The sequence below is a fragment of the Rattus norvegicus genome, chromosome 20 (assembly GCF_021556685.1).
Source record: "Rattus norvegicus strain SHRSP/BbbUtx chromosome 20, alternate assembly SHRSP_T2T, whole genome shotgun sequence".
In the NCBI taxonomy this organism is placed as follows: domain Eukaryota; kingdom Metazoa; phylum Chordata; class Mammalia; order Rodentia; family Muridae; genus Rattus; species Rattus norvegicus.
The window spans coordinates 20,344,459-20,368,924 of NC_141553.1; the positions used below are offsets into that span (position 1 = coordinate 20,344,459).

Consider the following 24,466-nt stretch of genomic DNA (forward strand, 5'->3'; position numbering starts at 1 on the left):
AAACTGCTTTGAGAAGAACATCGTGGTGTCCCTCCTTTCCTGCTGGTCAGGGTTGGAAGCAGCAAGTTTTCTTTTTGAAACTCTCTCTAATATGTGGTTTGATAGCTAATCTCCCTGCTTCATTTAACATGGTATAGTAGTTGATTTGGGAAATGAATTTACTTGAATTTATGAGTGTTGCAGACAGTGGTAGAGATAAGGAAGACTCGTTCTTGTGGGAGAGGGAACAAGAATGATTCTACACATTCCATCTACTGCCAAAACTTACTCCGTTGTCGAAAATAATTGAAACTTCGCATAGGTGAGAGAGTTTTACAACACCATCTATAACATTTTATTGCAGGGACAAATGCCTGTAGAATTAAGAGAATGGAGTCTGCTGGCAGACTACAGGTAAATTACTTTGGAATTTCAATGACTTCCTTAATATTTGCCTACCAGTTTAAGCCCTGGCTCATTCCAGTTCGTCTAACTAAATATATTCCTTGCCTCCTTGTCAACCTAAACAAAAGCTAGATGCTTGTGCTTGCTTATCTTTTTGATATTCTAAAAAGGGTAACTGCAGGTCCCATACATTGCAAACCACCAAAATGGCTCTAAATCACCACAAAACGTAAAGCCAGGATTTACCACAACATGTGGCTTCCCATTAAGGTTTGACGCAGATTCTTTAAACTGAAAATATTTGAGGGGCTGATTTCTTGTACTATGAAGCTGCTTTCTGAGGTTCCCCGCTGGCCCACTTCCTTGGTTATTTAATTAACTTCAGCCGTCAAAGCCTTCTGTTAGCTTTCAGCTGTATCTTCAGGAAAATATGGAGCCATTCTTTGAAACCCATGTGTGTTGAGAGGACAAAGACTCCCAGGTACCCTTGGTGGATGCCCCCACTAGGATGGAGATACGCCTGTTGTTTTGATACTCCCTGGCATTGCTGTGGCTTGCACCCAGATTTCAGGTTCAAAAAACGCAGCCAATACCATTAGCATTCTTACTAAGCAGGGGACGTGGGCCAGGCTAATGAGATAAACATGGTTTTAGCAAGATTCTCAACAAACCAGATGATATCAGTATTTTAGATTCAAGCTAATAACATCTTCTTTAACTGTTGAATCACGGAGGCTTAGGATTTTGCACGTATATTTATTTAAGTGTCCACCAATAGAAGAATGAGTTCAGAATGGTGACCTAAATGGACAATGGGGGCCTTATTCAGCCACAAAGCACATAGATATGTCATTGTTTGCTGGAATAGAAGATCATCATAGAAAGGAAGAAAATCCAGATTCAGAGAGACAAATATTGAATGCTTCTTCTGAGTTGTGGATCCTAAATTTTTCATGGGAACACAGCATCATCCGTGTGTGTCTATGGCATAAAGGCAGAAGGAGACAGGGAAGGGGTGAGGTCATCAGGAATGACGGAAATGGGGGAGGGGTCAGGAAGGGCGTGGGTGGCATTGTCAAACAGCTTTACACACTTGAAAAACATTATGAAATTCAGTGCCAGGTTCAAAGAACGCATGGCAGTGAAAATTTCCTAGGAAGGTCATTGATGCCGTGACACCAAACACGTGTAGAAGAGACACTGTGGACATTAAGCTGCACTTGGATGAGATTTCACATGGCTACATTAGCTCTGTGTGTTGTGATTCAAGTCAAGATTTTCCTTTGTAGTTTGGCTCTGCCAGGATTAATAGATAAGGCAGATTAGCTCTGCACTATTTGACATTAATGCACTAGCAACACAATGTGGAGTTGAAGTGGGAGGGGGATGTGTTTGGGGGCCCGGGGGTGGTTCACAGAGGGAAACGGGAGTGGATATGATTGTGTGTGTTTCATTGTACATCTGCATGAAATCCCAAAGGAAAAAGAAATGTGGTATAAACACAGAAAGGGACCCGAAGGGGGGTTAGCACAGTGGATAAGGGAAGGGAGCAGAAGAGTCATGAAAGGACAAAATGAAACCCAGGCCTTTGTATGCTAATAAAAAAGCAAGATCTTATCTAGAAGGAGGAGGAGGGGCCGACCCTCCACCAGGAGGAGGAGGAAGAGAAGGAGGAAGGGGAGGGAGAGGAGGGGGAGCAGGAAGAGGAGCAGCAGGAGAAGGATGAGGAGGAAAGGGAGGAGGAGTGGGAGGAGGAGGAGAAGGGGGAGAAGGGAGAGGAAGAGCAGGAGGAGGAAGAGGAAGAAGAGGAAGGGGGGGCAGGAAGAGGAGGAGCAGGACAAAACACAAAATGAACCCACTGAATGGTTCTAGATTTCCATTCTTCCCAGAGGGTTCATGTCAGTCCTTTTACCAGTAGCAATAAAGACAGTTCTTTCTTCTCTCAAAAGCATTTTCTTTTACAATTTAAGTTAGTGTTTAATATATTAGACACTCTTAGAGAAATTGGATAATTTTTTTTAAACAAAACGTGTTTTGAGGCTCTTCTGCCTCCGTCTTGTTTCTGCCCCGCCATCCTTGCTCATCCTCTGCAGCTCCCCTGACTCTCTCCCTCTCTTCTGTTCCATGCGTCCTCTCATCTTTCCTCCGTCCTTCCTCATTGTGGAATGTCATTCTCTCCTGGTCTCCTTTCCTGACATTCAGACTTTACCCATACTTCTATCTGCTTACGTATATACATATATGTAATGGGATGTAATCAGCATATGGGAGAAGACATTTTTTTTCTTCCTCTCTGAGTCTTGGGACTATTAATTTTCCTGAGAATTCTATTTTTCTTTGCAGTTAAACAATATCCCTTTGTGTATCTGTAACACACACACGCGTGATCTCTTTAGCTGTTACTGGACATCTCGGCTGCTCTCAGTGTCTTGCTGTCATGAGTAGAGCAGTGATAACCCTGGACACACGAGTGTCTGTGGTATTATCTGGAGTCCTTAGGGTATATGCCTAGGAGTGGAATAGCTGGCACATAGAAATATTTTTACATTTCACTTGTACAGAGTGGTGTGGTGGTGCTGGTGGAAACTCATCATGGGCACCCTGAGTCCTGCCTCAAAGCAAGAGGCTTCTATGGTTGGAGAGGTAGACCCCTCGTGGTGAACGGCTGGCGGCTAAATGGACTTGGGCTTGTTATGTTCCAGTATATGAGGTCAGCAATATCAGTGAGTCCCAGAGTTCTCATGTGTAAATGACCCTTCAGGAAATTGGGTGTTTATATGAGGCAATGCAGTCAGGGGCTCATTGTAGTTCCTGTCCCAAGGTGCGTCACTCCGCACGTAGTGATAATGGTACTCGCAGTGGGTGCAGCCATTTCTGCTCATTGGTGAGCATCAGCAGCGCTTTTCATCAGGAGCAGGGATGGGAATGTGTTTGCCCGGTGTTCTCAGCATCACATCAGGATAGACATGAGGATGGGGCATGACAAGAGCAACCTACAGCTGTGCCTCTGTCCCTCAGATCACCACCATTCCCTACTGATTGCATCCTTTTGGACTGCTCATGGCCTATCCCAGTTCCCTCTGTGTGCAGAAGCCTCCAGCCTTTTGGAAAAGTATCAGCAGACTTACGATGCATTGTGCATCTAGAATCACGCCAATGAGTTGCCTTGCTGGCGCGACAGAAATTTAACAAGTTAACAGGCACTCAGGCCATCACTCGCACTGCAGAATGCTTATGAAGTAGTTGGAGTATCCATATGAAAGGAAGCTGAAGCCCATCCCGTGCATGCTTGGATTTCCTCGTGTCTACTCTCTGTCTCATATTTCTCCATATGTTCACTCCTTCAGGAGTCTCAGAGATGAAAAAGCTGTGGCCAACAGGCAACTCATTGAACCTTTCCGTTTTCTATATGAAGAAGGTAAGATCTAGATAAAACAATTCTAGGCCTAGAAGCACGAGCTTTTATGCCTTTATTGCCTAAGCAATAAAGAACCCAGTATTCCAGTCTCTGCTTCCCCTCACCACATGCACCCTCCTCATTTGGCTTTATCTGTCTCCTCCAGGAATAAGGAGAACTCAAGACAGCTCCCCTCACCCCCACCCAACAACACCATGTCTACATAGACTACAGAAACAAACATCAGTAAGGACATCACTGTTGCAATCCACACTCATGAACCTCTGGAAAACCCAAGATATCCCACATAAGAGCTTGGTCAGTGATTTCCCGTGGGTCCCAGCCAAGCCTCATGACTCCCATGATCAGAACCCATTGCCTTGGTCCAGATGTTAGAATCCCGTGAAGAGTCATGGCCCTTTTCTTCCCCAAAGTCATAAGTCTTCCTAAATACTCAACCAGAATGACTTCAGACCATAGGGTTTCCAGACAAACTGTTGAATGCCCAAAGCAAAGATTCCAGTGTTGGTCCCTTGAAGCATCAAAGACCTTCTGCCTAAGCACAAGGTGGAGCCCAGACATGGAACTCTGTGCCCCTTTCCCATCATGCATTGTTAACTTGTGCCTGACAAAGACATTCTCACTCATGCAAAAGAGGACGCTCCTAGGGAAGTGACACCAGGACTTGCATTTTACATTCTCCCACACATTCTCATACAGGTGACATCTATGTATCAAGGGTGTATTCAAAATCGACCTGGATGCTGGCAACATGGCGCATGCTTAATTAGCAGTCCTTGCCTTTGGAGATTCACACTTGGAACAGCACTAGCTGTACAGAAGTTGGATATAATGGCATCATGTGGTAGAGAAGAGATAGAGGTACCAAAGGCACTTACATCACCAAACGAGAAAGATGAGTTCAGATGAGAATTAATGAAGAAGACACCTAGGTTTATTTCCTTCTCACATAAACAAGGTTTGTAGGTGGATTTGGAGGCGGATAGTTCTGGATGTCTGGTGTCTTTACCGTCACTGGGATTCAGGGTAAAGACTGACATGGCTACCTCTCTTTAAGGATACTTGTTAGCACAGTACTTCTGGTTATACACTGTGTACCATAGCTTAGCCATACGTAGCTGCAAAGGAGTCTGGAAAGACACCCAGTAGCTGAAAACTAGTGGCTCACTAACTGGGAATTAAGGACAGTTGTTGGGAGGATAATGTGCGTTGTTCTGTTGTTGCTATTGTTGCTTTGTTTCTCTCTAGTTTAAGAAGTTCAGGCAGGGAGAGAGAACATATCTGGAAGCTTTCCTGAGGGAGGGAATGCTTGAACTGAATCTCAGGGGAAAGAGGGGACTGGAGTGGAGACTCGGAAATCTGTAAGTAGTAAATGCAGTGTTTGCTTTGGAGCTCACTGGCCCGGGGGAGGAGAGCAGCTGCTCATGGTAGACTTCTCTGCCGTAGATCAAGGGATTAGGAGAAACACCAGACAGGGTACCCAGTGTACTTTATCTAACTACATCCATCTTGCTGCTAATGTCTGGATCATCACATCAAGCAGACGGGAGTGGGGCATACTTAGGAAATAGATCCATCACCACATTGCCAATCTACATGAAATAGGATAATCACTTGTTAAATGAGGAAAGATATCCAGAAGGTTAATCTTCGATTCTGATGGTGATAAGTAATGCATGTAAGACAGTCATCCCTTACTCACAGTCATCACTTACTAACAGGTACCATCACAGCATGACTTCCTACATAAAATCATAAAATGATTCAGTCCAGAGCAGAAGAACACACAGTCCGAGACAGTCGAGAGCAGCGTCAGGGTCACTGGGTACTCACGGAATCACCGGGCGTACTTCCCAGAACGTTGCCAGGGGTAGACTTGCTCTTCCAGTCACACGGCGACCCAGGTTTCTCTCATCTCCATATTTTGCAGACGAGAAAAGGAAGCAGGAGGAGCTCAATAATTTGCATCGAGTTGGTGACAAAAAGACAAGGAAGCCCGGACAGGAAGTCCGATTCGTCACGGAAAGGAAAGCGGCGGCTGGTAGACCCTCTAGGTCCACGGCTAACCTGAACTGGACCCTTCGGAAATCACTCCATCCCTGTGCCTCACCGTTTCACTGTTCTTATGACTGAGTGTGTGGCAGATGGTTAGTCTGGGGCTAGCACAGGGTAAGTAAGCGCTCACTAGTTGAAGGTTTTCCGAGGCTAAGTCATTGGCTGTCAACACTACCTGGTATCCGACACTTAACAAAACGTTGAGCGGGAGACTAAAAGCTATTTATGACATGGCATTAATTCTCCCATTCTTCCGCCCATCCCCCCCCCCCCGGGGTCTGTCTCTGTGTGTTGTCAAGGATGAGCTGCTTTGTGTGGCCATCTGCTGTGCGACAGCAAACGACATCCTCCCGAAAATGTTTACAAATGCTTCTTACATTGCCGCAGTATTTTTTTTTCCATTAAGCTGAGGCGTCTCCATTGAAAAATTATTTTAATCATCGCCAACCGAATTACACAAGAAGAAAGCATGGAGGGTTAGCACTTAGAGGCTCGGTGTACATTAATTGTACCCGCTAATGAAAGAAACATGACTTGGCGGATGCACACAACATGAATCCTAAGATACACGGACAATTGAGTGTGGTAATAAAACAAGAATTAGAGTGTTAAATCCGAAACCCTCATTACGCCTCACGCAGCAAAACCCAGCGCGTACCTGCTGTTCTGATAGCATTTCCTCCTCTTGACACTGAGAGTTAATTATAGAACCAGGCATCGAGTTGTGTCACGTGACATGTGGTTGGGGACCTTCAACAGCCCTGTAATATTATATCAGATAACTCTTTTTTTCCTTAAAGCTTGTAAGAGAAGTACGTTGGTCAAGCTGATATTTAGTTTGCCTTGATTTCCATAGGCAATTTTAATTAAAATATGAATTATTTATACACACACAGACACTTTATTTCACTTACTCGGGATCTTGCTTTGTCTCCCTTGGCTCTGTAAACTAGTGAATTATTAACTCAAGAGTAATTTGTGTCCCTGTGCTTAAGAGGGTCTGCATCGATTTCTTTGTCTTTTCCCTTCATGAACCCTGAAGGAAAGAAGGTAAAGTCATGGTGTTTAAGAGATGCGATTCGGAATCTCGCTTTCACTGCTCGGCTAGAGTCTCAGAGCACAGAGGTGAGGAAGAGAAGAGACAGGCAGAGCTGTGCCCTTCCCCTCAGAAAGCACAAGCAGGACCCTCTCAGGGATAGGACCGCACTGTGGGGGTGGGACTTTGTAAGCCCCACCTCCACCCGGCATAGACACACTGAAGGGCATGGGAGACGACAAGAGAATAAAGAATTGTCCTATTCTGTAATATGTTTAGGATATCGTCTCTAGAGTCGTCTTATGTCTAAAATAAAGCGTTCGGCTTACTGCAATGTAACTACCTTTCTTTCTTTTTTTTTTTTCCCGGAGCTGAGGACCGAACTCAGGGCCTTGCGCTTTCTAGGCAAGCGCTCTACCACTGAGTTAAATCCCCAACCCCTGTAACTACCTTTCTAGATGAAAAAAATTCCATCTTTTCTGGTGTATGTGTGTATGTGTATGTGTTTATATATGTGTGTGTGTATGTGTGTGTATGTATGTGTGTGTGTTTACATATGTATGTGTGTATATGTGTGTGTGTGTGTGTGTGTGTGTGTGTGTGTGTGTGTGTGTGTATGTTTATACATGTGTGTGCACCAGCATGTGCAGGGCAGCTGGCAACCTTGGCTATCACGGTCAGGCGCCATCCACCTTGTTTTGAGACAGGGTCTTTCACTGACCTAGAGTCCAGAAGTAGGCGGGGCCGGCTGGCCAGGGCGTCCCAGGAAGCTGCCTGTCTTTGCCTCCCGAGCACTGAGACCGCAAGCATTTGCTCGCTTTTTCTTAAGGTAGGTTCTGATCTGAGGGAGCCGATTCAGACCTTCATGCTTGCAAGGTACATAGTGCGCTCCAGCTGCTGTCCTCTCTCTCTCTCTCTCTCTCTCTCTCTCTCTCTCTCTCTCTCTCTCTCTCTCTCTCTCTCTCTGTTTTACTTTCTACACCGTGTAATTAATTATACCCCAGTACATCTTGATTATGTATAAATGACAATAAATTCCTTTTGTTTGCTTCCCAGATATATAAAGTGACAATTTTCATACAAGAATAAAAGTTCAGATTATAATAATAGTCTTTTTAACATTCGTCTGGTTCTGAGACAGGGTCCCCGAGTTTGATTCCAGAAGTAGGCCTCGTTGGCTGGCTCCCAGGCATGGCCTCCACATGAGTACTGAACTCCCCCTTCCTCTGAAATCAAAACAAGAGCTCTTAAAAAAAGAAAAGAAAAAAAAGAATGAGGATGTCAGCAGGGTGGCCAGGTGGCCTTCACGGGTTCCCATGTCATTTGAATCACAACCACCTGTAAGTCCTGTCTGAAGAGATTCAACATGCTCTGTCCTTCATGGGCACCTGTACACATATATGTGCCACACTCACACACATGTATGCACACACACACACACACACACACACACACACACACACATACCCATGAATAGAAATAACACAGAGAGGTTCTTTAACTGGCAACATTTTGAGAGCTCATTCTAGAGCAGTTTCTAGGTGAATTTTTTTTTAAAAAAATGTATCTACTTTTAAAAGAAAAAAAAAAACCTACTTCAAGTACCACGTGTATAGCCCCTTGGCCGATTTTATTTTGTTTTTCTATTTTTTATGTCAGTTTGTTTAAAGGAACTACTAGAAAACTAAGTCAGCACAGGCCTTTCTTCAACAGATGGTATGAGATGAAACTCCAGGATCCCAGTGAAGGATATTTTGGGGGTGTTTTACATTATGGGATGGTTAGAGAGAAGGAAGGGATGAGGAGATTGATTCAAGGAAGACAGGACACACCTTCATCCCATGCAACACATCCGGCCTCATCTCAGCCCCGCTGTGCAGGAAGCCTTTACCACACCTGACCTTCAGGTGCATTCCAGCAGGATCCCCGACATCCCCCGTGGGCCTGGGCAACTGTACTTCCTGCTTTCCAAAGGCTTTTGAGACAGATTACCTGAAAGCAATTCAGAGCCTAATAAAAGGCATTAATCTCCCAGACTAAACCATCGTTCTCATGATTTGTCATTCAAACTTACCCCAGATCTCAGCCTTCACCAACTCGAAGCTTGATAAGGGAGGTAGAAGAGGAAGAAAGCCAATATAAATCCAGAAAGGTAAATGTGACCATGGGGTAAGATTAGGGTGTTTGGAAGAATGAGTCTGAGGACCTCAGTTATCATGAGGGATGGGCGTGGGTGTCAGAGCTGAGACCTGAGCAGGAAGGAAGCTGCAGATGAGGGAGTTGGCCATAGTGTGTGTGTGTATGTGTTTACATGTATGTATGTTTGCTCGTGTGTTTGTGTATGCATGTGTGTATGCTTGTTTTTGTGTGTATTTGTGTGTGTATGTATGTGTTTGTGTGTGTGCACGTGTGTGCATGTTTGTACGTGTGTATATGTGTACATGTGTGTATGTTTTGTGTGTGTATGTGTATATGTGTGTTTGTATGTGTTTGTGTATGTGTATGTGTTTGTGTATGCACACACATATGTGTATGTTTTGTGTGTTTGTATGTCTATGCATGTTTATGTTTTGTGTATGTTTGTGTATGCTTGTGCATGTGTTTGTGTATGTTTTGTGTATATTTGTGTGTGTTTGTGTGTTTATGTCTGTGTGTGCATGTGTGTATGTTTTATGCATGTGTTATGTGTGTGTATGCATGTTTGCATGGTGTGTGTGTGTGTGTGTGTGAGTGTGTGTGTGTGTGTGTGTGTACTGAGATTCTGAAGAGCCATGAAGCTAGGTTAGAAGATAGGGATATGTGAATAAGAGTCTAGAAATTTAAAGGATTTTCAGATCTATTTTCGGATCTTTGGAGGCGGAGACTATAATGAATTGGCTAAATGATCAAGAATAACGACTTCTTGGAAAGACTGTGTTTTAGAGTTTTCAGATTTTAAGTATACACTCACAGTTTCACATATGCAAGTCATGGACTGATCCTGTCTCCTCTGTTATCCTCTCTTGTCCCCTCCCAAGTTCCCTGAACCCCTTCTTCTTGGAAGAGTAGGATCCAGCTGACCACATAAACCATCCATGGCTCAGGCTGTCTCTAGAGAGACGTAAAAACTCCTCCAGCCATAAGACCCCATGATCTATATGGCTTTATTTACATTGGGAGGGTAAGGAGAGGTGGGGTTTCCCCTGGGCATTTTAGAATGGGTTGCTTAGTGTATGTTTTTATTTTGACAAAAATTTAAATATTCACCAAGAGACAAGAGCAGTTTAAGAAATCACCTAAGACTTCACCCAGATTCCCCAATAATTATTACCTCCTACCCATTTGCAATTGTCTTCTCTCTCCTCTCTCTCTCTCTCTCTCTCTCTCTCTCTCTCTCTCTCAGGTTAACTATGAGATTCTGTACTTCATAATCCTATATATTTTGGTTCACAGACTGAAGGAACCCCATCCTTATCTCTCAACCTGAGATGGTTGGCATCTGACACACAGAACGAGTGGTCCAAGTCTTCATGGGTTTTCTTCCCCAGTGTAGGATCTGACTCAGACTCATATGACACACTTCCTAGTCTCTGTAACTTTAAACATGACCTCATTTTAACCAGCTCTGACTCTCCTTTGTCCTCTTGACATTGACCCCCGAGAAGAGCACAAGTCAGTTTTCCTGTAGAACATTCCTCAGTTTGAGGTTATCCAATGTTTCCTCATGGTTAGACCAGAAGACAGGAGATTGAATTGTGTCCCCTTCGATGTACTATGGGAGGTGAAGCCATATGGGTTTGTTCCCAAGTGGGTTAAATGGTTAATTAACACTGTCAACCTGGAGAGGGTTTACCAGCTTCCATCACTGTCACCGCGTCAAATCCCTTTGTAGTTAGCAAGCATTTTCTGGGAGACACTTTCAGGCTAAGTGAACAACAGTTTTCCTTATCCCGCTCGCTTTCATTCTGTGCCATGAGCATCCACAGATGACTTTCTGATCCATCTTTGCTTTTGTGTTCTACCCTCCATCTATGTAACTCCCAGGAAAGCTGCCTGGCTTCTCCTATTCATCCATTCATCTGCTTATATCAGTGTGGCTCATGGATTTGTTATAGAATCTGGGTACCAATTTCCCGTGTCATCATTTATTGAGTGGTTTCAACTGTGCCTTCTACCTTAGCCCCTGGTCTTAGTTTGAATTCTCTCTTACTTTCTGTGGAAACATACTTCTCCAGGATAATCTTTGCACTCCCTCCATTCAGGCTCTAGAATCTGCCCTGTGTCTAGGAGTCACCAGTCCAGTCTATATGTGTCTCTTCATTAGAGTACAGTCATTCCTAAATATCTTCCATGAGCAGCTAAGGATAAATACGTCACCCTCTCTAACACATTTCCCTGTATTTTAGCCATTGGTGTTCTTAGTGGTGGAGTCTGTCTTCCGCTTTGTTTCCATGTCTACATCTTCAACACTGAGAATGCTCATTGGGAATGTTTGCATATTTAGAAGTAGGAAGAAACAGCCAGTTTTATTTAAAGGGGGTTTGGAGGGGCGAGGGACAACCTTGAAGAAGAATCTGTGACATACAGATGGAGACAGGTCTGAACCCCAGTCATTTCTACCAAGGAACAACTGCTGTTAACTCAACTGTTGTTTCCAACTGGTAGACACGAGGAGAAGGTTACGCTTGTTGGGTCTACTTGGGAGTGGGGATTTCATTTATTATCATTATGTGGGTGTGTGCATAGAGTGTGCAGGTGTGAGAATGTCCCTGTACATGTTGGTATGTGAGGGTCCCTATACGCTCAGGTGTGTATACAATGTGCAGGTGTGTGAGTGTGTCTACAGATGTTGGTGTGTGAGTGTTCCCGTATATGTATGTCTTAGTTAGGGTTTCATTGCTGTGAAGAGACACCGTGACCATGGCAACTCCTATAAAGGCAACCATTTAATGTGGCTGGCTTACAGGTCAGAGATTTCGTCCGCCATCATCAAAGCAGTCAGCATGGTGATGTCCAGGCAGGCACGGGACTGGAGAAGGAGCTGAGAGTTCTGCGTCTTGATTCAAAGGCAACTGGGAGAGAATGACTTCCTCAAGCAGCTAAGAGGAATCTCTTTTCTGGACTGTGTGGAGCCTGAACATAGGTGGAGACCTCCAAAGCCCACCCTCACAGTGACACACTTCTTCTAACAAGGCCACACCCCCTAACGGTGCCACTTCTTATGGGCCAAGCATGTTCAAACCACCACAGTGCGGGAGTGTGAATAGTCTGCTTCCACACACAGGTGCATGCACACACTGGTGGAGGCCAGGAGTCAGCTTTGGGGCAGCTTCTCAGGAGGTGTTCCCCCTGGTTTTTAAAACAGGGTCCTTCCCTGGGACTTGGGATTTAGTAACTAGGCTAAACTGTCTGGCCACAGAGCTCTAGGGACCTCCGATTTCTACTTTCGCAGTGTTGGGGTGACATGGACATTCTACCATGCCTGACTTTTTTTTTTGGTGTGCTCAGGAGATCAAAGCCAGGTTCTCCAGCCTGTATGTGGGTAAAAAGCATTTTACCCACAAAGCCATCTCCCCGACCAGGATTAAGGATTTTACCCTCGCTCACACACACGACTTAGATTTTCTCTGTGAAGCAGGTCTTCAGCTCCGTTCTCTTTCTTCTGGAGGACGAGGAGCCTGCAGCTGACATTTTTGCCCTCAGTTTAGAGATATTGAAGATTAACCCCTCACTGTTTCCAGCATCAGGTGCACCAGGTTCTATAACAGGGACCTCGGACTTGGTGATAAATCCCAGGGCACGGCCCTCCAAAAACATCCTTCCTCAAGAAGTTTTCTCAAGAGTTCAGCTGTCAGGTTAGATGGTAAAGCACTTCCCAGACATGATGGCTGGGCTTCTGCTCAGGAACCACCAGGAATATCCTTGCCTGCATCTGCTATAAATGCTTCTAACCACAGAAGGACTTGAGAAGATGAAGTTGAGAGGGGCTTAGTGGATTGAGCTACGTTTTCTTTTCTGTGATCTCTTAGGTAACCAGGATTGCAGAAGCAGAGTATATCCAGGAGACTGCGATATACTCTTTTAGTATGTGGTAAGAGAAAAAGCATTTGACAGGATGGGGGCCCGGGAATGCTTCCACACCGGGCCGTTGATGACTTCCTTCTGATCTTTGAAGAAAGTGCAGGGAGTATTGGATGGGCTAGTTCTCTACATTTTTGGGGCATAACGCATCAGCAGTAAAGAAAAGCCTCCTTCTTTGAAGGGAACAGTAATTGCAGAAAATAATGCTTCATCTCAAACTAGCCCCAAGGTTGTTCTCAGAAAGTCACAGAACTCAGAGGAGAGGTGTCAAGGCCTGGGTCGGCCTGAAGAACACTTCTAAGGCGACCAAGTCAAATTCAGATCTGAAGCGAAGAGTTTTCTTTTTATCTAGAAAGACACAGGGTTAGCGCCCGAGACCAACATTTTGGTGAGGCATGTCTGTGGTGACTTTTTTGTTGTTGTTGTTGTTCTTGTTGGTCACCTGAGAGGTTTTTGTGCAGGAAGAATCAATACATCCCTTGTTCCCACCCTGTGATCTCCTCACATTCCCTGCAAAGTCACCAGCATCCAAGTACCTGTCTCTTTCTGCGAGACTTTTGTAATACAAACTCCCAAACAGTGCAGCAGAAACATCACAGAGCCTTAAAAACAAAACAAAACAAAAAAACAAAAACAAAAACACACAGCCCCGTAGCTGCCTTCTGTATCGTCCTGAGTGATGAGCACAGCTTTACAAAACTGGATAATATTAACACCACATTTTTTCTTTCAGACAAAATTAAATTCAGACCAAAATTGGCTTCCGGCCGCTGACTGGCAGAAACCTTGCTTTTGGTCTTTGTGTAGCTGCTCCTGACCCCATTTGGAGCGAATAGGGGAAAGAACATTGGCCTAAGCACACAGGGCCACTTGCTGTTGGCAGATCTGGGTCTCATTGCCCAGTTTGCCCCTGGAGACCTGACCACACAGCCGGAGCCTCTCCACTGAGGTCTGTGAGTATTGGTTCGCCTTACATAGAGTTGTTGAGTTCAACTTGTGGTTATGCTGCCACTGAGAGAAACTCGCCCAAGAACTGCCGGTGAGGTTCCCGTGGTAGCTTGCCTCAGGAGGGTTGGTGAGCCTTGCGGTTTCTGTTACAGTGTGGAAGGTCCATTTTGGGCCTATCTTATTCTGGGGGAGGAGGGAGTTGTTTCTCTATTTCTTGATGTTTTCTTCTCTCAGTTTGCTCTTTACAAACTTATTTATTTTTGCCAGGTGTGGTGGCACACACCTTTAATCCAAGGACTCTGGAGGCAGAGGCAGGTGGATCTCTCAGAGAGTTCCAGGTCAGCCTGGTTTACAATGTGAGTTCCTGGACAGCTAGAGATACACAGAGAAACACTATCTCAAAAACGTATTTATTTTTCAAGATGAATGTAAGTGTGTTTGTGAGGGGTGAGTATGTTCTCCTGTGTGCAGTACCCTTAGAAGCCAGAGGAGGGCATCTGATCCCCTGGAACTAGAGCTGCAGGTGATTGAGAAAGCCCTGCCCACCCCCAAATATTAATGCCTGGAATCAAACTTGGATGTTTTGTAATATGTTAAGAGTTGAACCATTTCTCTTGCCCATCTCCTTTTGATTCCTGCTTGATACTTAAAAACTCTCTCTTCCTTTATGTAGTAGCATCCCCGATTTAGGGAAAAATGAGAGATGTGTTCCCAAGCAGTAATATTTAAAATTTAGATTTGTAATAATTGTCAGTATGAATATACCTTAGGCAGTGTTTGGAACATTGTTATACAAACAAAAATGTTTCAAGGTTTTTCTTCATTTTTATACTTAAATTTGAACTAAGGGCCTCTTGGGAGGGTGGCCCTACCACTGAGACAGTCCCCAGCCATTTTGGTCTTTTTCCTTCTGAGACCCAGTCTCACTCATTTGCCTAGGCAGAATGTGAACTTGTGATCCCCGTGACACACACTGGAACTGTTGAAGATACAGATTTGTGCTACACAGGTCCAGCTAAATAACTGTTAATCTAAAATTTAAATACAACCCCACAACCTGCACTTCATCTGGAAGCCTCACTCTAAGGCAGTGGTTCTCAACCTTCCTGATGCTGTGACCTTTAATACAGTTCCTCGTCTTGTGGTGACGCCCTCGCCCCCAGGCCACAACCATGAAATTATTTCCTTGCTACTCCATAACTGTAATCTCGAATGGATGATCTGACATGTGACCTCCAACCAGGTCGAGACCCACAGGTTGACAACCACAGCTCTACGGTAGTCTGGTGTGGAAAGACCCAGTAATGGAAGCGGTGGGTGAACTTGGCGCTTTGGAGTGACAGTTTTGATGGAGGTACAGTAACATTTTCAGACACAGAGAGGAGTGGTGGGGAATCGGAGGACGGCATCTGTGACAACGACTCTGTTCTCTGACAGGCAGACTCATTGCCACTTAGATTCCAGATTCTGAAGAGCCAGGTCACCAGGGAAGACAATGTGGATGACCTTTTCCTGACTAGAGTTTGAGATGAGAGGCTCCATCTAGGAGTGGAAGTCTGCAGGCCGAGCCGGAGGAGTAGAAGAGCTGAAGAAATGTGGGAAGGTTGCACTTTGTGTCATGGGTTGTATCACTCAGGCACATACTCACACATGTGCACACATATTCCCACATATCACACACATGCACACATGTGTAGAATGCACACACAATGCATATGTGTGCACATGCACACACATACATGCACACACATACATGCACATATGTATACGTGTACACAAGTACACACTCATGGCCACACGCCATGCTGTACACATCTATATATTTATGCAAATGGGGTGCTATGTGTTTAAGACACTATGTGTATTGCTGATACCTTATTATAAAGTTTTGACACTCTCCCAAGATAACTTAGATTCCTATTTAAGAGCGTCTCTTCAGCCAACCGTGAGCTTGTCATCTAATAAGCATTGCTGGGGTTGAAATGAATGTAGTTTAGAAGGCACTTGTTTTCTCTTTTGATGACACCCGTGTGTGTGTGTGTGTGTGTGTGTGTGTGTGTGTGTGTGTGAGAGAGAGAGAGAGAGAGAGAGAGAGAGAGAGAGAGAGAGAGAGAGAGAGAGAGAGTTTGCATGTGCACATATATATATATATACCTTTCTCCCTTGGAATCCCGCATTACTCTTTTTAGAGTAAATGTGTGCGCACGTGTGTATACATATATGCACGCATGGGTACGAGGGCGTCTTACACCTCCACCACACATCTGGCTTTGACAAATACAAACTGCGTTCCTGGTGGTTACCCAGAGCTGGTGAGCATGGCTGACCAAGATGGACCCCGCCAAGGGCTGAGTAGTCTTTTCTGAAAACTCTGCTCGTTCAGCATTTCATCCACTTCACCAATGAGAAAGGAGATTGAGTAGCTTTTCCCCCGGATCACCTTCGACCTCTGAGTGATCAAGTTGAAATGCCCAACCGGAAAGTTCTCGGACCCTTCAAAGCGGTGGCACATGCAAGCGATTATCGTAAGACATACATTGTAAGATTGCGTAGATGGATGTAAGCAGTTTGTTGGTTACTTCTCTATTGTGATAAATCACCATCATCAAGGCAGCTCGCGGAAGGGTTTGTTTGGGCTGGGGCGGAAGCTGGAAGCTCACGGTTTGAACCGCAAACAGGAAACAGAGAGGAGAAGTCTCTCAACTCCAAAAGCTTGGCTCCAGTGACTTACACCAGCAGAGCCACATCTCCCAAACCCCCGAGCATGGCCATCAACAGGGAATCAAGTGTTTGAATGCCCAGGTCTATGGGAGATGCTACTCATTCAAGCCACCACAAACGGCTGGGGAAAACAGTCACAAAATGAACCAGGATCCTGTCAGCATAATTTTTTGCAACCTACTTCTAATAAGGGTTCAATCTCTCCTCTAGCCTACCACCCAGCAGAGGCAGTGGAAGAGAAAAGTTAGTAGGATGCGGGGGAAGCGAACCTGTTCAGCAATAGTTCTTTGCGGGCGAGCTCGATCTTCTTGGGTAGCAGTTCAGTCCTGTAGCAAACACCATATACGACACAGCAGCTGCAGACAGTCCCCTGTGCAGGCAGACGCCGCCAGGCACGAACGGGCAGCTGTAGTTCCATCCTGAAGAAACAGCAAGGCTCGACAAAACGCCGCAGGCAAGCTGTCCCAGGAACCTCACCGGCAGTTCTTGGGCGAGTTTCTCTCAGTGGCAGCATAACCACAAGTTGAACTCAACAACTCTATGTAAGGCGAACCAATACATGTGTGGTTAGAAGTGAGGAACGGAAAGGGAGAGCAAACCAGCCGAGGCTCAGTGCTCATCTCCCACTGTCTGTGGCGTCATAGTTATCCTCCCTCATCACTGGTCCTTCCACGAGTTTTCTATATCCAAACACCCTTCCTCCTGTGTGCGCTCCGGGAGCATAGTCTGCTTCAGTAAGACGTCCTCTCACCCGTGTGCCCCAGCAAAACAGCGTTTGACATAACTGACTTCAGGATCCGGCCTCCAAGTTATTTATACATTCATCTCTACAATCTTTCAATGTGTGTTTTTTTCAGACTGCACATGTGTATATGTATATGTACATGTACGTGATGTATGAGTATGCCCCCACAGACAGTGGGAGAGGAGCACTGAGTAATGGTTTGGTTTGCTCTGCCTCGCTATTCTTCATGTCTAATCATGCATGCATTGGTTTGCCTTATCCAGCATTGTTGAGCTCAACTTATGATGCTGCCATTGAGAGAAACTCGCCCAAGAACTGCCAGTGAGATTCCCGTGGTAGCTTGCCTCAGGAGGGTTGGTGAGCCTTGCGGTTTCTTCAGTATATGTGTGTGTGTATGTATATGTATATGATGTGTATATGATGTATATGTATGTGTATGTATATATAATATATGTATATGTGTATGTATATGTGTATATATGTGTGTATATATCTGATGTATATGTTATGTGTATGTGTGTATGTGTATATGATGTATATATATGATGTATGTGCATGCGTACATATATGTGTATATATGATGTATATGTGTATGTATGTGTACATGTATGTGTGTATATGATGTATATGTATATGCATGTATGTGTATGTGTATATGATGTATATGTGTGTATGTATATGTATATATATATATATATATGTATATATACTAGGGGATCTAGTACTTCTGTGGCTATGCCCTATCCAACCAGCTCTGACAAGAAGAAACCTGCCTTTTCCTTGGGGTGGGTTGAGGATGGGACAATGTCCTTTTCTCTTCTTCCCCTGTGTGGTCGTCAGTCACATATATATGAATGATTGACAGTACAGATAAAGTGTGCTTCCCACCCACTGTATGCTCCGCTCTATGGAGGTCCTTCCTCTCACTATTCCTACTTTCCCATGGGTTTCAAGCCCAGACCCTCACGGTGAGTGGAGAGGAGGCTTACTGCCAGTGTATCCATAGGCTGCTGGCTTAGGCATAGCAGTAATCTCCCTCCCTCTCCTTTCTTCACTACACGTAGTTGTGGACAGTCTCCCTCAGGGTGCCTGAGCACATGTGACAGCCATGTTTCCCCCAAATGCACCTTGGGTTTCAGAGAATGGGCACCTGTGTTTGTCTTATTTAGCAGCCCCTGTAAACCCACACTGTTCAGATGGCTTCTCATATTAAATGACCTCATTCAAAACCATTCCATTTTTTTTCCTTGTTTGAGCCTTGTTTGAACTTGTTTGAGCCTGGTGTCCAATACACCTCCAAGTGTCTGCCGCCACTGCCTCAGAGAGGGGTTTTCCAGCTCCGAATGAGGTCATAAACATGCAATTATTCTCCTCCGTAGAGCCCACTCTAACCAGGCTCATTTACAAAGTCACTCGGCCATGACTTGGCCATTCGCATAACTCTATTGCCTAGAGGTGTTTCTTGCTCCCGCTGTTGGCCCCCAAGAACCACATTCATGTTACAGAGAAATACAAATCCAGGTGCGTTCCGCACCAGCAGTCTTACAGAGCTGTTTTGTTAGGTGTAAATTATATCTGGTTTTGGGGGAGAGAGGAGGCTGGATGGTCTATATTCTAAGAAAGAATTTTATAATGAATATTAGCCTCTAGTAATGCCCAGACTCCGGATTTTACATATCAAAACTGTGTATTTATATATGATGCAAGTGTTCCAGGGGGTTAACGGTGTTTACAAAAGAACCTGCCAGAGACTGGTTTGGGAGGTGGGGCAGTTTAAACTAGTAATTTTTCCTTCGCAGGTCTCATAGAGCCCAGGGCTTCTTCCCATGTATCCTAGGGATAAAGATGACATCCTCCGTTCACACGTTGTGCTGCATCGGGGAAGGCTCTAGCACGCACACACACAGTGTCACTGTCTGCCACCTTCTGCATGGCAACAGGCAGTGAGAACAGCACCACTGCAGGGATTGGTCATCGGGGAGATGGTTCTCAAGGCAGCCTGGAGGGGTGAGAGTGAAAGCTGACTATTTCTGCCTTGGCTGGGGAAATGGTTCTGGCCAATGTATTTACAGCAGCCACCCTGGCATCCAGGTAGGGCTATGTCCTTGGGCCTTGAACTATCATTCTGGTTAGGGGTCTTTAAGCAAATCACCCAATTCTTTTGACTCTGTCTCTCTCTCTCTCCCTCTCCCTCTCCATCTCCATCTCCTTCTCCCTTCCCTTCCCCTCCTTCTCTCCTACCCTCCCCTCCCCTCCCCTCCCCCTTCCTCTCCCTTTCTTTCTCTCTCTGCATCAGTCTTGGGTAGACCAGGCTGAGTTAGGTATGCAGCCAAAGGTCAGGCTGACTTCCTGCTAACCTTGCCTCTGCCTCCCAACCACCAACTTTACAGAGTCATTAGCCACCTTTTGAACCAGTCCCTGGAGTAGCACCTAGAAGTTCGAGTATCTCTGAATCTCCGATGATTCTAATGGAGTGGGCTAATGACCTTCAGAGCTCGAAGTAACAAGCTCTAGAAAATAACTGTGTGGAGTTTAAAAAGTTGTAGGTTCAATGCTGATAAAAAACTAACTTATAAGAAGACATAATAATTTTGTATATGTTTTGCATGTGCAGGGCAGGCCTAGCTATGGTTTTTGAGTGAGCCATCTATGGGGGTCTAGTACTTTTGTGGCTATGCCCTATCCAACCAGCTCTGACAAGAAGAAACCTGCCTTTTTCTTGGGGTGGGTTGAGGCAGGGACAATGTCCTTTTCTCTTCTTCCCCTGTGTGGTCATCAATCACATCAGAAGAGAAATCCCTGTGGTCTACCCAAAGCAAGCAAAGCCATTTTTAGCCAATGTCCCATTATGTCAGAGAGAACATTTGGTATCTGGATGGATGCATGGCTCTAACACCAATGCTACATAGTCTGTCACCCTGGAATTTCAGCGTGTAGATGTTGAAAGTGCAGATTACAGGGTCCTGCCCGGGAAAAGGGTTATGGTTTCATCCTTTCCTGTTTCTGATAACTCATAGGCTGGGGTTCAAGTAAAACTCTGGACTGAGTTGCTAAGAGTCTACCTTTCCAGACCCCACGAACTCAAACTGCCAAGCTCTCCCGGGCCCAACTATTTTGTCTTCAGCAACCATCAAGCTTGCTTGAGCTTTTCCTGTAGTCTTCCTCTTAGGCTTTTGGGAGTCACTTCCAAAGCAAATGCGCCCTGTGCATCCCTGAGACAAGCTAAAGATCTGCACCAGGATCAGCTCTTCAAGAAGCAAGAATGTCCCGTTCTGACCGCTCAGAGACTTCAAGCTCTTTCCCTCCCTCCCCTTCAATTAACCATAGATTCTTTCCTTATACAGTACTATCTAGATGGGTCCAGTTTCCCCTCCTTCTGCTCCCAGTTCCTCCACACCTCCCATCCCATATGGATTCACCGTCTTTCTATCTCTCACTCAGAAAGCATAGGTTCCTAACCAACAACACATGAGAAAATAAAATCAAAACTCATCATGTCAAAGTTGGACAGGGCAAGCCAACAGACAGACAAAAGCGACCGAGAGATGGCACAAAGATCAGAGAGCTGTTGGTTTATACATTCAAGAGTCCCTTAGCAGTACTAGCTGAATACTTTCTGTCATACATATGCAGAGGACCCGGAGAAGACCCATGCAGGCCCTGTTCGTGATGCTTCAGTCTCTGTGAATTCATGTGAGCTTTGCTCAGATATTTTAGAGCAACATGTTCTCCTGGTGCCCTCAGCTCCCATCCCCTATCCCTACTCCTACTCCTCTCTCCATGTGGTTCTCTGAGTTCTGAGGGGAGGGACTGATGGAGACATTTCTTTTGGAGTTGTGTGTTCAAACGTCTGTGTGTCTGTGTGTCTGTGTGTCTGTCTGTCTGTCTCTCGCTCTCTCTCGCTGTCTGTCTCTTACTGTCTGTCTCTCGGTTTCTCATTCTCTCTCTTTCTGTATATGACTGGCTGTGGTATCTATATTTCTTCCTATCTGTTGCAGGAGGACCCCTCTCTGCTGATAACTGGATAAGGCATTGATCTATGTATGGGTCTAAAAGGATATCATTAAAGTTATTTCACTGTTACTTTTTTCCCCTAAACCAGCCATATTTGGTTTTATCCTAGGTCCCTGGGCTATCTAGATTCCAATTCCTGGTCACCCAGGTAGTGTCAGGTTTGGCTTTCATCTCATGGAATGGGCCTTAGGTAAAACCAGACATGGGTGGTCACTCCCACAAGCTGTGTGCCACCGTTGCTCTGCCATAGCTTGCAGGCAGGACGGAGTGTAGATAGAAGGGTTTGTGCTGGGATGGTGTTTACCCCTCTCCTTGGGGGCCTGCAGAGAACCTCCCACATCGTAGACACTAGAACACGGTGGTGAACGTTCTATGTAGGCAGTGGCTCAACCTCTCCAGGCTCAACGAGCCGTGTGGGGTCGTCCTCAGCAATGGGCTCACTGTCCATTGGTGACTCCAGTTCCTCTGTTCCTCATGCCCACTATGGACAAGGCTAGCTGCAAAGTAACCCGGAATCCCAGCTTTCGTTATGCCGTAGTCTTTGTCCTCTGGCTCCTTCCCAACTCCCACAGTTGGTCATTTTCTTCTGTTAAGCCTGGTAAGGGACTTCTCGAAACATATTTTGATCATGGTTTGAAAGAATGGAGATTAACTATAAGGATGCCGGCTTGCTCTGTCCCTTCCTTCCTTCGGAAAGACCATTTAAGTGTGGAGTCCCTTCCTTCCTCCCCTATCCTCCTCCCTTCCCGTCCTCTCACACTCTGTCTCTAACTCTGTCTCTCTGTTCTCTCCTTCTCCACCTCTCCCACCCCCTTTAATCCTATAACTGGTCCTTGGTGCTGTATTGAAGTCAAGGGTGGCCCTCAAGGTAGAAATGGTAGCTCGGAGGTAGATGCTGCCTCCCAGGAGGACCTGGGATAACAAGACTCTGGGTCTGGTCCCTGGTGCCAGCTCTTGCCCCACAATAATGACAAGAATGTCTCTCATTTCTGGTTTCCCTTCTCGGGGAAGGAATGGGTGTGTCCCCTGACACGATGTTTTCACAGTCTGTTCGGTTGACTTCATTCTCCGAGTTATTTCATAATGTAACATTAAAATATGGGTGTATGACGTTGATCTGTATAATAATACTTAGGAGTATACTTTAAAGCTAAACACATTGACATTAATATAGCTATGTCATGTAATGTTACATAGCTGTGTAAATACATGATAGATTTAGAAACGGTTCTAAGTTTTGCAAAATGTTTCCCATGCTGATGAGCTGGGAACCACCTCCTTGAAGACCCTGGTGTTTTAGAAATACTTCCATTGGCCTGGGAACAGTTTTGTTTTTCAATTTTTCCTGATATATTTTTCATCGTTAAAAGCTGATCCCTCAGTGGGTGTCTCTTCCCTTTTGCTGACATTGGTGAGAATTTTTTTTTGTTTTATTGCTTAACAATTAATAATAGCGCCTCTCCATGCTGACAATGTGCAACTTTGCTTTTGCCTTTTCTTTTGACTTCAGAATTAGTTCTGAATTACTAATTTGAAATCTATAAATCTAAATTTGTGAACTTTCACAGAGTCTTAGAACATGAAGTTAAAAAAAAAAGTCAGTCAAGATAAAATGTGGTAAGGTTTGTCCACTTAAAAGAACAAAGCGATTTTTTTTTTAAACTTTAGAAGCCTGAATTTTTATTTTCATTTTTTAGGAATTACGGTTAGTCAACGCCAGTACGCCAAAGATGTGCTTAGCCACAGTGACCGTAAATATTTCTGTGGGAACTTAGAAGACCTCACTTCTATCCAGGCTGGAATACCTAGAGATTCCAAGCTGGCAGAAGATTGCAAAATGGAGTTTCCTCAGGTGGGTTTTGCTCTCTCTCGCCTGCCTGCCTTTCTCCGCCCTGAAATAGCTCCCACTATTGCTGTGGTGCAACATCGCGCTTCACCAATAGGTGGCGCTGCTCAACACTCGATTTATTCAGATATGAAAACATTTCTGATCTGTGGGGTTTGAGGTTCTGAAAACGAATGAATTCAACACTGTCTCAGTGCAGAAAGAGAGACATATTCGGCATTAAATCTCCACACCTGAGGAATCCCAGGATAGTGGGGGCAGAGTCAGGGTCAGGGGGAGAGGGAGGATCATGGGGAGGGTCAGGGTCAGAGTCAGGGTCAGAGGGAGAGGGAGAGTCAGGCAGGGGGAGGGGGAAGGGAAGGGTTAGGGTCAGGATCAGGGGGAGAGTCAGGGGGAGGGGCAGGCAATGTTTTAGCGTTTCTGAAGCATAGGGACAGCTGTGATTAACTGTCTGCTTTCAGGGCCTTGGTGACCCCTCTTTAGCCACGCCCATCAGATAATTGTTGCCATAGAACCACATTCTGATTAATTTCCTTACTCTGATCCTGGCTTGAAACTTCTAGCTCCAGCTTTATACCCCAGCTCCAGCTTTATTTTAGTTTAGTTTTTAAAGCTTGGTCAGATTCCAGCTGTGAGGTCCTCCGTGGGTTCCTGGGACGCCAGCATTGGGAAAAGCAGGGACAGAGTTAGACAAAGGGAGGGAATCAACCGTTCCCCTTGAAGGTTTAAGACCTTGAATCAATTTTCTTCCTGTTGGCATCAGAGACCCTCGGCTTGAATGAACGTCTCTGAAGGGGTTATTCGCATCAACTGCTTGTTTATTTGTTTGTTTGTACTTCTTTTTTAAGCCATGGGAGGTTTGAACGTGTGTTACCCATAGAGACCGGGTCATGACTGCTCCTAGTCCACACCGGCTTTGCCCTGTTCCATCCACACCACTTCAACACGTCTGGTCGTCACCCCGTTGGGGAATTTTGAAATAAACACTAGGCGCCTTATGATCTCCCCTTATGTTATTGTAATCTAAGGTGTAATTTTTAATGATTGTTAGATAAGAAAAAAGCTAGTGTTCATTTCTAGTGTTAACCAGTGTGCAGTCGGTGTTCAGCATCCCCCCTACTCTGCGAACCTCCTTTTTCCTCCTTTTTAAATCTAGATTCAAAGGACACTAAGGGTCTCCTTTGGCTGCTAAGCTCCAACATACAACAATTTGAAACAGTTTTCTCTTTCCTATACTTT

At 45.1% G+C, this 24,466-nt stretch overlaps 1 protein-coding gene and 1 long non-coding RNA gene across 6 annotated transcripts in view; one reads left to right on the plus strand and one right to left on the minus strand.

The window, feature by feature from the left end:
* LOC147998599 (uncharacterized) overlaps positions 1-5,944 on the minus strand; it is a 40,803-nt gene extending 34,859 nt beyond the window's left edge. The window contains exon 1 of the long non-coding RNA XR_015645787.1: positions 5,636-5,944. This is a non-coding gene — a long non-coding RNA (uncharacterized LOC147998599). The remainder of the gene's footprint in view (positions 1-5,635) is intronic.
* LOC147998600 (uncharacterized) lies at positions 1-24,225 on the plus strand. 5 transcript variants are annotated; one of them, XR_015645785.1, is made up of 6 exons: positions 5-131; positions 344-393; positions 3,732-3,802; positions 5,051-5,163; positions 5,733-5,971; positions 6,900-7,232. XR_015645785.1 is itself a non-coding variant. In XM_087598698.1 (4 exons), exons 1-4 carry the CDS (start codon positions 129-131, stop codon positions 5,933-5,935), a joined length of 327 nt encoding a protein of 108 aa, XP_087454824.1. In that variant the 5' UTR covers positions 11-128; the 3' UTR covers positions 5,936-7,232. The 5 variants fall into 5 exon arrangements, 1 of the variants encoding a protein (XP_087454824.1); XR_015645783.1 differs by lacking the exon at positions 344-393 and having other exon boundaries at positions 1-301; XR_015645784.1 differs by lacking the exons at positions 5-131; positions 344-393; positions 3,732-3,802; ... (1 more) ...; positions 5,733-5,971; positions 6,900-7,232 and adding exons at positions 14,834-15,255; positions 15,339-17,724; positions 19,167-19,458; positions 23,079-23,233; positions 24,076-24,225.
* Positions 24,226-24,466: the final 241 nt, after the last annotated feature.

Coding starts and splice junctions, on each gene's coding strand:
- LOC147998600 (XM_087598698.1), top strand. Junction 394..3,731: donor AGTCTGCTGGCAGACTACAG/GTAAATTACTTT, acceptor TCACTCCTTCAG/GAGTCTCAGAGATGAAAAAG. Junction 3,803..5,732: donor CCGTTTTCTATATGAAGAAG/GTAAGATCTAGA, acceptor CATATTTTGCAG/ACGAGAAAAGGAAGCAGGAG.